The sequence below is a fragment of the Natrix helvetica genome, assembly GCF_964273705.1.
Source record: "Natrix helvetica genome assembly, chromosome: 8".
Classification (NCBI taxonomy): Eukaryota; Metazoa; Chordata; class Lepidosauria; order Squamata; family Natricidae; genus Natrix; species Natrix helvetica.
This window is the reverse complement of record NC_138559.1, coordinates 20,225,287-20,239,165: the sequence shown is the minus strand read 5'-3', so window position 1 is coordinate 20,239,165 and position 13,879 is coordinate 20,225,287. Positions and strand designations below refer to the sequence as shown.

The 13,879-nt window shown below is 46.8% G+C and overlaps 1 protein-coding gene and 1 long non-coding RNA gene across 7 annotated transcripts in view; one reads left to right on the top strand and one right to left on the bottom strand.

The window, feature by feature from the left end:
• Positions 1 to 13,879, top strand: part of LOC309396289 — a 394,508-nt gene that overhangs the window by 164,795 nt on the left and 215,834 nt on the right. The window lies entirely within an intron of this gene.
• The window catches only part of FLI1 (Fli-1 proto-oncogene, ETS transcription factor), a 142,976-nt gene that overhangs the window by 63,642 nt on the left and 65,455 nt on the right, over positions 1 to 13,879 (bottom strand). The window contains exon 1 of one of the 6 annotated variants that reach the window (XM_081961303.1): positions 12,799 to 13,108. The exons of the other annotated variants lie outside the window; for them this stretch is intronic. Within the exon in view, the coding sequence (XP_081817429.1) occupies positions 12,799 to 12,816 (18 nt within the window). The 5' untranslated portion in view covers positions 12,817 to 13,108. Of the gene's footprint in view, positions 1 to 12,798; positions 13,109 to 13,879 lie in introns of those variants that run through there. 6 annotated transcript variants of the gene reach the window in all.

Sequence of the window (13,879 nt, the reverse complement as noted above, 5' to 3'; positions counted from 1 at the left end):
TAAAGACACTGACCAGAACTCAGACAATTCTCATTTTATCAGAGGGGGGGGGAAGGGAGAGGGGGAGGGGGAGAGACAGGCAGAGAGAGAGAGAGAGAGAGAGACAGACCGACATACACATTCGCGCACACACACACACACAGAGACACACAGAGAGAGAGAGAGACAGAGACACACAGAGAGTCAGAGAGACACACAAAGTTAAATAAAGACACAAACACAAAGAGAGACAGAGAGACACACACACACACACACACAGAGGCGCTCACACAGAGAGAGACACACAGAAAGTCAGACAGAGCCACACACAGAGAGAGACAGAGAGAGAGCCACACACAAAGAGAGAGACATACAGAGAGCCAGACAAAGAGACAGAGACAGAGAGAGACACACACAAAGACACACACATACATACACACACACAGGTGGGGACAGATAGACAGAGAGAGAGAGAGAGAGAGAGAGAGAGAGAGAGAGAGAGAGAGAGAGAGAGAGAGAGAGAGAGAGAGAGAGAGAGAGAGAGAGAGAGAGAGAGAGAGAGAGAGAGAGAGAGAGGGAGCCATCACTGAATGCGAACATTATGTGAAGTTACCCAGGAGAGTTGGAACAGGAGCAAACCAGGAGTTATAACTTCCTTTGCTCTGTTAAAAGGGAAAAAGGAAACGCAGGAGGAAGCCGGGCTGTAGAGCACAGGAAGTCTCTTTTGGCCTGATAAAAAGAACAGAGACAAGGTGGGGTCCCATGCAATTCTAATCAATCAAACAAAAGCAGAGAAGAAAAACTTGTACTCAGGACCAGCCAGGGGTGGGGGAAGAAATACAAGTGTATATACAGTTGAAACTCGCTTTACATCTAGAAAGGTCTTTCCTTTATTACAGGCTGTCCTCAACTTATAACCATTCACTTAATAGCCATTCGAAGTTAGAACGACACTGAAAAAAAAAGTGACTTGTGACTGTTTTTCACCCTTGCAGCATCCCTGTGGTCATCTTTGAAATAAAGATGAGCACCGTCCCCTAGGCTAGAGAGACTAGCACATATGTGCAAGGTGAACCTTTACCTTTATCTTAAGTACGAATCAGGCCAAACCTTGCTCAGTTTCCAAACCCAATGACATAATCCCAATTTTCTACTTCTTCACAAAGAAAACTGCTTTTTCCGCCTTTGTCTACATTGATACCAAACCCTGTTATTCGCTTACTTAATGCTTCGGCTGACTTAAACAGTATTATCCTTATTTCAGAAAACTGTATCTCAGGCTTGAAGGAATCACACAATTAGCAAAACGAAAGGACGGCAACAAAAAGGGAAAAGAATCCAAAGCAGAAGAAATTTTAAGCGGAGCCCAACTGTCTGTTGAAGCTGCAAAGAAGGACGGGACGGGAAGGCATGGCATCCAGCTGTCAGAGTACAATGCTAAAAATGTAATTAATGGAATATAGTGCGCAGTTCCTTATGATACCAAAGACTGCCTGAGGGCAGAGAATTTGGTAACCACCATAATCGTCAACTACTAATTCTCCTTATCAACTGGCAAACACCCTTCTTGCTTCCTCTCTACTGCAACTTGAAGGCAAATGTGTCCCAATATGATTTATGCTTTTATTTAAAAATAATAATGCATACAAGAAGGTCCCCATTCAGCAGAGCCCACAGCAAATCACAACAACACCAAATGGATGCATGAAGGGACATCCTCACACAACTCCTATTACACAAGTGGTTGCACTGGCATGGCGATGTTCTCACATACACAGGGTTTGTCGTGTTTAGGGAGCTGGGTCCGAACAGATTGCCTTTCCCAAAGGACAGCTACCCATCCTACCAGATCAGTTGGGGTGGACACACCTTTAGTCTATTCCCTTAAATATTGCCATCGGATGGGAACTAGGAAGCGTGTCTTTTCTCTGCCCTCTGAAAGACTCTGTCCCAGGAGTGGGATTCAGCAGGTTTGGACTGGTTCGGGCAAACCGGATGTTAATTTTAATCTGGTTCGCCGAACCGGTAGTTACAATGACCGGCTGACCCCCACTCACCCCTCCCCTCCCAGGAGTCTCTAAAATTTTCCAATCCCACCCCTGCTCTGTCCCCTTAATTTTATCTGGCCTCTCTCTTCTTAGCCTATCATAAAGCACTTGAGAACCTGATTTCCAAGCGCTGGGAGAAGAGACTGTATGACTTGGTGCCAGGTTCTTATTCTTGAAGTGTTTCAATTTTTATGGTTTTAATATGGTTCTTGGGCCATTTTAATTTTTAATTGGGATTTGTTATAAGGTGGACGGCTACATAAATGATTTCAAAACATAAATAAAATAAACTCCCTTCTCCAAAGAGGCCTCTAACAGATTTAGTTCCTCAGCAGCAGCCAAGTTTCACCTTCTGTTTTTACAATAAAACTCAAGTTCAGTCCGTTTATTGCAGTCTTAAACCGGTACAATAATACAATTCAGGATTACTCTATCTTGTAATTTCTCAAACCGTTCTTTTTTCTCAAACCTCATGTTTCACATATGAGGAAACCCTGATGTATTTGTGGCGATGGCCTTAGGAAATAAAATTAAAAGTTGTTGTATTCTGCTAAGCCACAGCTTCTTTAACTATGACTTATTGAAATTTACCCAAGCCTCAATTGGCAGAGTTCATACGATTTGCTAAGCTATAAAACGTTGATTTCGACTCGCAAGGGGCGGGTTCGTGAATTAATGGGACACGAGAATCCACATATTTTTTCTTCCTTAATTTGTACAATGGTTGCAGCGTTCCAACTCTCACCACATTTCTGATGTTCCCAATTGGCTTCCAACAAGCAAAGTCAAATGGGGTAAGCTGGATTTGCTTAACGACCATGTGACTCACTTTGCAACCGCAGCGATTCCGTCGACAAGTCTGCCACAAATGTGGCAAAAAAGATCATAACATTGGATACCACCGAGTTAACAATTCGCCTTGCACAGCAAGAGAAATTCCATGCTCAGGTGTGGTTATAAATCAAGGACTAACTGTATATTATTCTACCTGGGAAAGGAACAATACAAAACACTTAACAACCGGATTATGTTCCACTGATTTACCGTGTTGGTTGTGTGAAATTAAATATATATGTGTGTACAAACACACACACACACACACACACACACACACTGTAAATTCCAAGCAAAATACCAGAAGCTCTATTTCACAATTCATTAATAGGTAGGTAGGTCGTTAACAAAAACACTGAACAAATTTGATCCATCCATTTGTGGTTTCAGATCGTTTATAACATAACGACATCATGATTTCAACACTGCTGCTTCCTTAAAGCCAGGAACTTGTATCTTAGAGATTCCAGTTAAATAACTGCTACAATCTTAGATCTACATAAAGTAAAAGTAACGTTTCCCCTCGTGCACAGCATGCTAGTCGTTCCCGACTCTAGGGGGCGGTGCTCATCTCCGTTTCAAAGCCGAAGAGCCAGTGCTGTCCGAAGACGTTTCAAGGATGCAACTTACAATTTCTTTTTCCACATTGCCCAGTTCACCTGTGCACCATCTGTAAGAGAACTCTGAGGAGCTAACACATGCCCTGATCCAATAGTTTATTTTAAACCTATCCTGAGTAAAAGCTCAGGGCAGCAACCTAATGAGAACATCCTAACTGTACAGGGCAAAGCATATTTCCAAGTTGTCCTGAGACATCTGTAAATCAAATGTACAATTTTTAAGTAGGACAATGTTAGGCTGCTTTTACAATGTGTGTCTTTCCCATGAGATTTTAAAAAATACAAATATTACATGCAAAATAGGAATTTATTTTAGAAGTAAAGGTTCCCCTCGCACATATGAGCTAGTCGTTCCCAACTCTAGGGGGCAGTGCTGATCTCCGTTTCAAAGCCAAAGAGCCAGCGCTGTCCGAAGACATCTCCGTGGTCATGTGGCCGGCATGACTCAACGCCGAAGGGGCAAGGAATGCTGTTACCTTCCCACCAAAGGTGGTCCCTATTTTTCTACTTGCATTTTTACCTGCTTTCGAACTGCTAGGTTGGCAGATATATGGGACAAGTAACGAGACTCACTCCGTTACACAGCGCTAGGGATTCGAACCGCCAAACTGCCGACCTTTCTGATCGACAAGCTCAGTGTCTTAGCCACTGAGCCACCACTATTCTACTGTATAGTGCAATATTAATTCAATTGTATAGAATGTGAAGGACGGGTGTTTGTGTTTTAATTTTTATAATTATAATGTACACTGAAGATGGTATTTAATTTCGTTGTACGAGGGTGCAATGGCAATAAAGCAAACTTAAATTTGAAAAGTATTTCCCCTAGGGAGGCTCTTCTGAGAAATCAACTCTTTCAAACACATCAACTCGCGAATAACTCCAAAATGGATGGCATGCTTAAAACCTTAGCCCATAAATTTGAAATAAGCAGCAGACCTGTTGATGTCTTTTAATCACGATGAAGGTAAATATCATTGCCTTTTGGATAACCTTTAGTTTATTTAATTTAGTTTATTTAAAGAATGCTCAGAAGGTTTGTTCCGAGCAACAGAACCCACCCCTAAAAAGGCAAAGTTTGGGTCTTAGAATCTCAACACCGCCTTGGAAACAAAGTTGTCCTAGGATTCTGCTGGTTCTGATTGGTTTGCCTGAACCAGTAGTGGAAATCACAGGTGGCTTTGCCCACCTGCCCCTGCTCTACAGCATCCCATTTAGGCCCCATTTTTTTAGGCAAAGCCCATGCGGGGAAGGCGGAGCGCGCGCTCACATTTGCAAACCAGTAGGGAAGGTAAGTGAATACCACCCCTGGTAACTCCATATGGAAGCTACATTGCAACACTTTGCCCCAAGAGAGATGGCAAGACATGGAATCAAAATACTTTCTCCAAGAGCTGTATACCTCGAGTGGTAAATTTATCATCTTCTTCTAATGACTCCATACTCTTTGCCGGATGGAGTCTGGGCAACTGAATGGAGCTAGCTAGCATTTACTAACCAGCTGCCCTTCCTGTCGCCAGTGCGGAGTTTTGTTCAGCAGATATATATTCTCATTGTGCCCAGAGAGAGAAATATCTGCCTCTACCTAGGATCGAACTCACAGACTCCTGGTTGTGAGGTGAGAGCTCCATAGTGGTAGGTTTTATGAGCGAAGTCCAGTCAACTTAGAACAAAATGCTGGTGTTTAGAAACAGGGAAACACTAAAAGGGAGGAGGTGACACAGATACAGAGTCATCCCTTCAAGAATCTCATTCAGGTGGCTTGCACCGTGCAGGGTGAATTCCTCTTCCAGGAGGGGCTTTCACCACTTAATGAGAAGAACACGTTGGGGTGTGTTGTAACACAGAGAGAAGCTCTCACAGAGAGTTGTGGTTGAGCTCCATGGCTTGCATTCCCCGTTGCAAACAGTTGCTTTCGAGTCAGTTCCTCTGCTTCCCATGAGTTTATGCCTTGAGAGATTAGTACAATGGGAGAGAAGGGGGACTTTTTCGGTTACGTTGCTAATTGCAGAGATACAATAAAACCACATTGCTGGAGGGCTGCAACCAGCCAAGTTGCAGGGGGTCACGGTGCTTATTTTTGTGGCAAATGGACTCTAGCTACAGCAATTGCTCAGGTCCTTCTAACTTTGCAAGTTGGTACTCATAATAGTAATAGGAGTGATGCAAGATGCATATTTCATCTCTCTTTCTCTTGTCATCTTCTGGAGAAAAGACAGCTATCACAATCATAACTAAACTTTCTTTGCTCGCGCAGAATATCTTAGGATAGGGCTCTCCAATCTTGGCAACTTTAAGACTTGTGGACTTCCAACTCTCAGAATTCCTCAGCTAGCTTTGCTGGGAGTTCAACTCTTGGGAGTTGAAGTCCACAAGTCCCAAAGTTGGAGACCCCTGATCTAGGACACAGTAAATAGAAGAGGAAGAACGGATGAAGAATAAGATGCTAGTTACTTTTTTTTTTGCAGTTGTTATCAGATTGGGCTGTTTTTCCATTTAACTGACTTGGTTCCTTCTTTGATAGAAGGGAGCTCCAGGTCTTAACCACAAAGAGCGCCTACCCTCTGCCTTCTAAATTAGAGAAGGATCTTTATATCCTTTCTGCTTTTTTCTGCCATCAATTCCTAGCTACTGTATGTTCCAAGCCCCGCATACGTAGTTGCATTGCCATTCATCGGGAACTCCTCCCAGGAACTATTACTCAGAGAACAATTATCCAGTGACACAGGTAGACGAAAAAGTCTTGCAACTTCCAAACAGTGTGCAGCTATTTGCAGAAAAGATCAACAAGGATAAAAGGTCTGGAGCAGTGGTGAAATTCATTTTTTTTTTTTTACTGCCGGTTCTGTGGGCGTCGCTTGGTCGGCATGGCAGGTTGGACAATCATTTGTCTGGGATGATATAAGGACTCTGCCTTGGACAGGGGATTGGACTAGAAGACCTCCAAGCTCCCTTCCAGCCCTGTGATTGTATGATTCTACGTAGTTTAAAATTCTGGATGTAGTAAACTTTCTAGGAAGATAACTAGATATGTTGTTTCACTTGTGAACTGCACATTTCTCTTCTCTTGGCAACAATTCTTATCTTCTTGACAGAGCAGATGTTTCCAATCTGGTCCTATGCAGATATTTTATATAATCCCTTTTAGAGAATAAACTAGGCAATGAGAACTATTTGCCAATCCTGGTAAAACAGAGAGAAAGAGAGGATAAGGTAAAGGTTCCCCTTGCACATATGTGCTAGTCATTCCCGACTCTAGGGGGCAGTGCTCATCTCTGCACTGTCCGAAGACGTCTCTATGGTCATGGGGCTGGCATGACTAAACCTCAAAAGTGCATGGAATGCTGTTACCTTCAAACAATAGGTGGTTCCTACTTTTCTACTTGCATTTTTACGTGCTTTCGAACTGCTAGGTTGGCAGAAGCTGGGACAAGTAATGGGAGCTCACTCTGTTACACGGCGCTAAGGATTCGAACCACTGAACTGACAACCTTTCTGATTGACAAGCTCAGCATCTGAGCCACGGCGTCCCTTACGAAGAGAGGATACAAAGCCAATTGTTCAGCGGCCCATGGACTGAAAAACAGAGGGGAAAAAGTTCTCCGACACTGAGTTAAAATGCATACAAGAGTATTTCAGACCCCAAGTGTTGTTACTTATTTTACCTAAATTGTGTCAATGTGGGGTCCTTGATGTTCTCTGAGCTGGAGTGTTTCCTTGCAGATGTTTCATTACCCAACTAGGCAACATCACCAGTGGTGGTAGGAGTGGGGTTTATTCTCTGTTTATATACAATTGATTTGCCCTGTCATTGTTGGTGGGAGTATTATTGATGGTTACTTGATTAGGCGGTTGTTTACTCTTTGTTTGTCTGAACTGGTAATTCCTTGATTAGGGCAGAGGTTGGCAAACGTAAACACTCAAAGAGTCATTTGGACCCATTTCCCACAGAAAAGAAAACACCGGGAGCCACAATGGTCCTAACCGGAAGCCCCCAGTTCAATACTGGAGCTGACCGGAAGTTCAGTTCCCTCACCATAGAGTCTCCTCCTAGCGCGGCTCCTACTTTTTCCTCTACCTGTCATAACCGAAAGCCCTATCAATTGTGGAGACAACTGGAAAACCCTCCCCTTGCCATAGAGTCTTCTCCTGGCGCACTGTCATTCTCTTCCCTCCCCCTCACCGGAAGCTCCTCTCAAAATTGTGGTGCCGACCGGTGACGGAGCCGCAGCAAAGGGAGGAAAGAGCCACATGTGGCTCCAGAGCCGCAGTTTGCTGACCCCTGGATTAGGGTATTGTGTACAGCTTGATGTATTAATTTTGGTGTTAATCTCTGCTGATCTGGGTGCTCCTGGCAAAAAGATGCTGTGGTGTCCAATGACCCCCACAGCTCAACCCCGAGCTACAAATATTCTCTCCTATTGGTTAACTGGGTTAATGGGCATTTGTCCACTGCACTTAAAAAAACCAATTCTTGTGTCCACACAACACATGAAACTCAGGTTTGCTTAGCCACAGTGTGCCAAATAATCCATGAGTGAGTAAAACCATACCACAAGCTATGCCGTCGACGATACTGATCGGCTTAACACAACATGTTACGCCGTGAAAGTGTGAACCGCATTTGTTCTAGTAACTTTTGTGAAGCTACCCTGTTTCCCCAAAATAAGACCTCCCTTATTGCCCGAAAATAAGACCTCCCCGTATAAATAAGCCCAATTGGGCTTTTGAGTGCGTGCGCTAAAATAAGCTTTCTCCCCGAAAATAAGCCCTCCCTGAAAATAGTTAAACTCATGCGCAGCCAATTCCCGCCATTTCCTCTGGTTGCTTGTCACGCAAACAACACAAAGTGAGGAGGTGAGGCCGGAGGAAAGGAAAGGGAGGGGGAACAGGACCCACGCACCCTACCTGCCCTTACCTAATGGCCAGTCCCGCAACCCTAGCCACCGCACCCCTCCTGCCCCGCCAACACAGCAGCAGCCATAAGGTGATCATGTTCGCTGCCTCCTGCACCTCAAAAATAATAAGGCCAAGTGCTTATTTGGTCAAAAGAAAACAAGACCCTGTCTTATTTTTGAGGAAACACAGTAAATACCCAGTGGATCACATTCTAGAATAACAACAACAAAACCTCATAAAATGAACTCTTCGACTTCATAGAGAAAGGGAGTCGCTTGGAGAGGTCATATGTATTATTTATGCACTTTAAATTCCAGCCACCAAGGCATTCCTGCAGCCCTTGAGAGCCAAAACTGAAGCTGGACAAATATTCAAGCAGAACATACTTTGAAATGATCCCTCCTGGCCTGTCCTTAAAATGATCTTCCATCCGTTATGTTGTGGCAAACCAAATTTGCAAAGGAGGAGGAGCTGCAGCTGCAAGAAAAAGGCCTGTTACCAGGTGCCCCTCGCCTGCCGGAGACCAGGAACTTCAAACCATATTTCTCTTGCCCGTTTCCTGACACTTTTTTCACCAGGCAGCTGACAAGCTTTGAAATTTTAGAGGGGGTACTCAGCAGGTTCTGACCAGTTCTGGAGAACCATTAGCGGAAAGTTTGAGTAGTTCAGAGAACCAGTAAATCTCACTGGCCCCACCCAGAGATGGGTTCCTACCGGTTTGCACCGGTTCGGCCAAGAAGGTAGTAACTCGGCCGGCCACACCCCCAAACTGGTTCTATCGGCGGGGCCATAGGTGCCACCATCTCATTTTTTGCTTCTGTGCATGCCCACGTGCGCTCGAAGTGTGTCCCTGAGCGAATTGGCAGTAACAGAAGCCGGAACCCACTCCAGGCTCCGCCCCCATCTATTCTCTGCCTCCTGAGTCCCAGCTGATCAGGAGGGAATGGGGATTTTGCAGTATCCTTCTCCTGCTACACCCACCAAGCCACGCCCACCAAGCCATGCCATGCCCACCAAGCCACGCCCAGATAACCGGCAGTAAAAAAAAAAAGTATCCCACAACTGTTAAGGATCAAAGCCAGATCTCATCTCCGAGACCAAGGGTTGCCTGGAGTTTTAAGACAATGCAACTGGATTATTACAGGTAGTCCTCGACCTACGGCCACGTCTGAGCCCAACATTTCTGCTGTTAAGTGAGACATTTGTTAAGCGAGTTTCGCCCCATTTTGCCACTTTTCTTGCCTAGGTTTTTAAGTGACTCACTGATAAGTTAGTAACCCATTTGTTAAATGAGTCTGGTTCCCCATTGACCCTGCTTGTCGGAAGGTCTCAAAAGGTGATCACATGACCTTGGGACACAGCGATGGTCATAAATATGAGTCAGTGTTCAAGCGTCTGAATTTTGAATATGGTAACAACAACAACAACAACAAGGAAACACTGCACTATTAGAGCCAAAACCAGAAGCCATCATTCTGAAATGAAATTTTTAAGGGTAAATGAAAATGGCCCACTATCTTTACCACCAGCTGCACTGGTGTGGTGTCCTTTGGCCTTGTCCCCGAAAACTCTTCTCCCCCAAAATCATCTCCCCCAAAAGCTCCTAATCCGGAGGAAGGCAGTCATGCCAACCTTTAATCCAGAGGGCAGCTCCATTGCGTGGAAAGCAAGCCGGGAGACCAGATGGCTGGGCCTGGAGTCCAGGAGGCTGGAGAGAGAACTGGGCTCATCTCCAGGAGATGTGGTTAGGAGACAAAATAGCTCCAGTCTTTGCTGCGGCTCCCGGACTGCCAGGTCATCAGATCCTTGCTTATCCTCACCACTCACTTCCTCTTCCTGCCCTTCCCTTTGGGGCTGCAAGGTTGCACTTGTTACACACAAAGGCCAAACTGGCCCTCTGCTCCCCCTCCCTCTCATCAGTTGTGGGTTGGACAGGCCTGAGGGGAGTGGGGAGTGCAGCCGGTACATTGTTCCAGGGCCCATGAACGGGAACCCTTTTTAAAAAAATAAATAAATTACAAAAACTGTTTTTTAAAAAAAACAATACTGGATATATACTTCTGAAACTCGGCTAACGGTTATTTATGTCATTTATTGAATTTTAATTTCCTTACTTATTTATTTAAGTTGGCAAGTTTAGTGCCCTTTCGTGTATGTGCATACTTTATATTTCATTTCAGCTTATGAACGGTGACGAAATGTCCACTCAAAAATCTGGAGCTGAAAAACGCTGTACGTTGTAAATGTGGAATTATGACATTATTGATTTACGTGCCCATTTGTAGGTAAGGGGGCCCTACTAGTCTTGTTCCAGCACTTAATCATCTTGGTGGCCCTGGGGTTGGAGGAAGGCAGAAGTAAAGGAGGAAGGCCAAGCCATAAAGCTGCTGCCCACATCCACCTCCTTTCCTTCTCCTCCTTCTTTTCCTTCTCCTCCTTCTTCTTCCTCTTCCCCTCCTTCCTCACCTCCTTCTCCTTTCTCCTTTTCCCTCCTCCTCCTCCTCCTCCTCCTCCTCCTCCTCCTCCTCCTCCTCCTCCTCCTCCTCCTCCTCCTCCTCCTCCTCCTCCTCCTCCCCCCTCCTCCTTTCCTCTTCCCCTCCTTCCCCTCCTCCTCCTCCTCCTTTCTCCTCCTCCTCTCATTCCAGGTTAAAGTACTCCAGAGATGCACCTCAGAGGCATTTTGACAAGGTGGCTGGACACTTTTTTTTTGGGGGGGGGGGAAAGAAAGTACCAAGTTTCTTTGCAATTTTTTTTCGTCTTCATTAAAAGCATTTTCTCAAGAGAGGTTTTACGCAAAGAAACAAAACCACAAGCTTTGGCCTCCCGTTGCACGAACCCTCCTGCGAAGCCAAGTCCGCGGGGAACGGAGAAAACCCGGCTTCCTTGTCAAACCCTAAGTAAGCAAGGCTCGGGCAAACGCAATCCGCGGCGCTACAGGATTGCCAGTGGCGATGGATCGCAGTCTAAAAGATTGGAAACGGGGCCGCTACGGATTAAAAAACATAATAAACACTTTTCAGCTGATGGAGGGTGTTTCGTGCCCCAAGAAAACAATTGCTGAAATACACCATGTAAGTTAAGAAGAGAGAGAGGAAGGGTGGAGAGGAGAGAATAGGAGGGGAAGAGAGGGGGTAGGAGAGAGGAAAGTAGAGGTGAGGAAAACAGAAGGAGAGAGAGAATGAGAGGAGGGAGGAGAAGGAGAGAGGAAGGGGTAGTAAAGAACAGAAAGGAGAGGAGGGATGGTAGAAGGAAAGAAGGAGGTAGGGAAGAGGAGAGAGGGAGAGGAGGTAGTGTCATTGTGGAATAATATGGTGCATGGAAAGCAGAAGAGCAAATGAGAGTTACTGTGGTAGATGATGAGAAGAATTGATATAATATTGGATAATACATAACAGTGTTTGTCAAGATGTAATGGTATACTTGTGAATATTTATATGAAAATTTAAAATAAAACTTTGATTAAAAAGAAAGAAAGCAATTGTTGGACCCGGGTTTCACAAATCTCCCTTCCACGTCGGCTCCCTTTTTTTCTTGCCGATTTCCCCCAAAAGACGCATTGCCATTTTTTAAAAAAAGAAAAGAAAAGAAAACAAACGCGGAACAAAACTGATTTTTCCACCGGCAGACTTGCAGCAGGGAAGAACAAAATCGCTGATTGACAGCCGTCGAAGAAAATGTCCTTATAAACATCTCCCCCAAAGCCGACAGGGGGGAGGGGGGGTATTTAACCAACCTCATTTAATTCTCCCCCCCCCCTCCCCGCCGTCCCGAAAACCTTTCACGCGTCCTTTTTTCTCCACCACCCTTGTCCCGTCTTGGAATCTTTATTTTTTATTTTTTTGGACTCCAAACTCCGCTAAAACTTGGGCTGTGTCCCGAAGCCCTCCCGTGCTGTCCGCGGAGCGGACAGCTCGCAGAACCAGCCCCGTCCGCTCCGCTGACAGCTCGGTCCGGTTCTCTTCCCACCCCTCCCTTCCCCTCGACAGGACCGTCCGGACCCGATCGAGAGAGGGGAGCAGGGGAATAGAAGCGCAGAGGCGAGCCGCAGAACGGCTCCGGAGCCGACGGGAAGGCGCGGAGGCGAGGCGAGGCTGGCATCTAGGCGAGAAGCGAATTGCGCTGCGCTTCGCTCCCAACTGCGCTCTTTCTGTCACCACCCACCCACCCCTTCCCCGCCGCTTTCCTTCTTCCCCAGCGGTTACCGTTGCAAAACTTCGCCAAGCACGTTTTGCGCTTAGCTTTAGCGAAACTTTTAGGAGGCAGAGAACTGGAAGGGGGGGATTTAAAAGGAGAATCCGATCAACAGCGACCTCGCCAAAATAATAGCACATCCCCCTTCCCGCCCCACTTCTCCGGCGCCCCGGAGCTCCTCTTCCCCGCCCCTCCGTCCTTATCTCGGCCTCGCCGCCTCCTCTTACCTTGATAGTCCCGTCCATCGATCTCGATCTCCAGCCGGGGGTCCCCAAGGTCCCCACATTGACCCGGTTTCCGCGTGGCACCCCCTCCAAAGACGCCCCTGCCCGAGAGTCCCAAAGTCTGATCCGCGCTCCCGCCACTCGCCTTAGCCTGGCCTTGCTCGCGGCGCGCTCCCGACGTCGACTCTCCCACCCCTCCCGCCTTCCTCCCTGCCCGGGGCGCGTCCTCGTCTTTCCTCCCGTGGGCTCTTTCGGGGTCTTCTTCTCTCGCGCGCCCCTCCAACACGCGCGTCCGGCCCGCCGAAGCTCCCCGACTCCCCTGGCGCTTTGGCGCAAAGCGAAAGGGCGACAGTAACCGGATGAAACTGTTTTTTTTTTCCCACCCCCTGCCAATTTTGGGAAGTGAAGTCACTTGATGGGGAGGGAAAAAACTCGGTCCGCCCGCTGCGCCCGCCCGCCCGCGCGATCCAGAGAAAGGGCTGGATGCGCCCAATAGCCGAGCCCGGCGGGGTCTTTTCTCTCTCCCGAGAGACCAGCCGAATGAACAGGATCGCTCGCGAGGAGACCGACCGTTCCGAGTTCTACGGACCGTTTCGGAAGGCAGAAGAAGAGCTACTTTCGTCCTCCATCGGGTGGCATTAAATATATATATAGTAATATATCTGATTTTTGGGGGGGGGGGAGGGGGAGAGCTGAACAACCTACAGCTGGTCACTCTCAGAGACTTTTGCCGCCCCGCATCGGCGTCCCGCAGCCCACTTTTAATCGCCTTGTCGCCGAAATACGCCCCATCCTCTTCGAGAGGACCTGCTGCCTGGCCACGGTTCTTAGAAGGCCGGCTGCAGTCGTTACGTTTCCGTTTTGGTTCCCGCACGTTGGTGGGTGGGTGGGTGGGTGGGTGGGTGGGTGGGTGGGCGGTTAGGGTTATTCATCCTGTTTGGGGATGGGGCTGCGTTTTTTTTGCCCGGACTTACAGTAACTTTCGAAGAGCGAGGGTGGTTTAGGTAGATCTGTAATTAGGTCCAGATTGCCGCGTTTCGGGGACTGGGGAAAACTATGTTGGATTGATTTGCCCCTTCGCCCT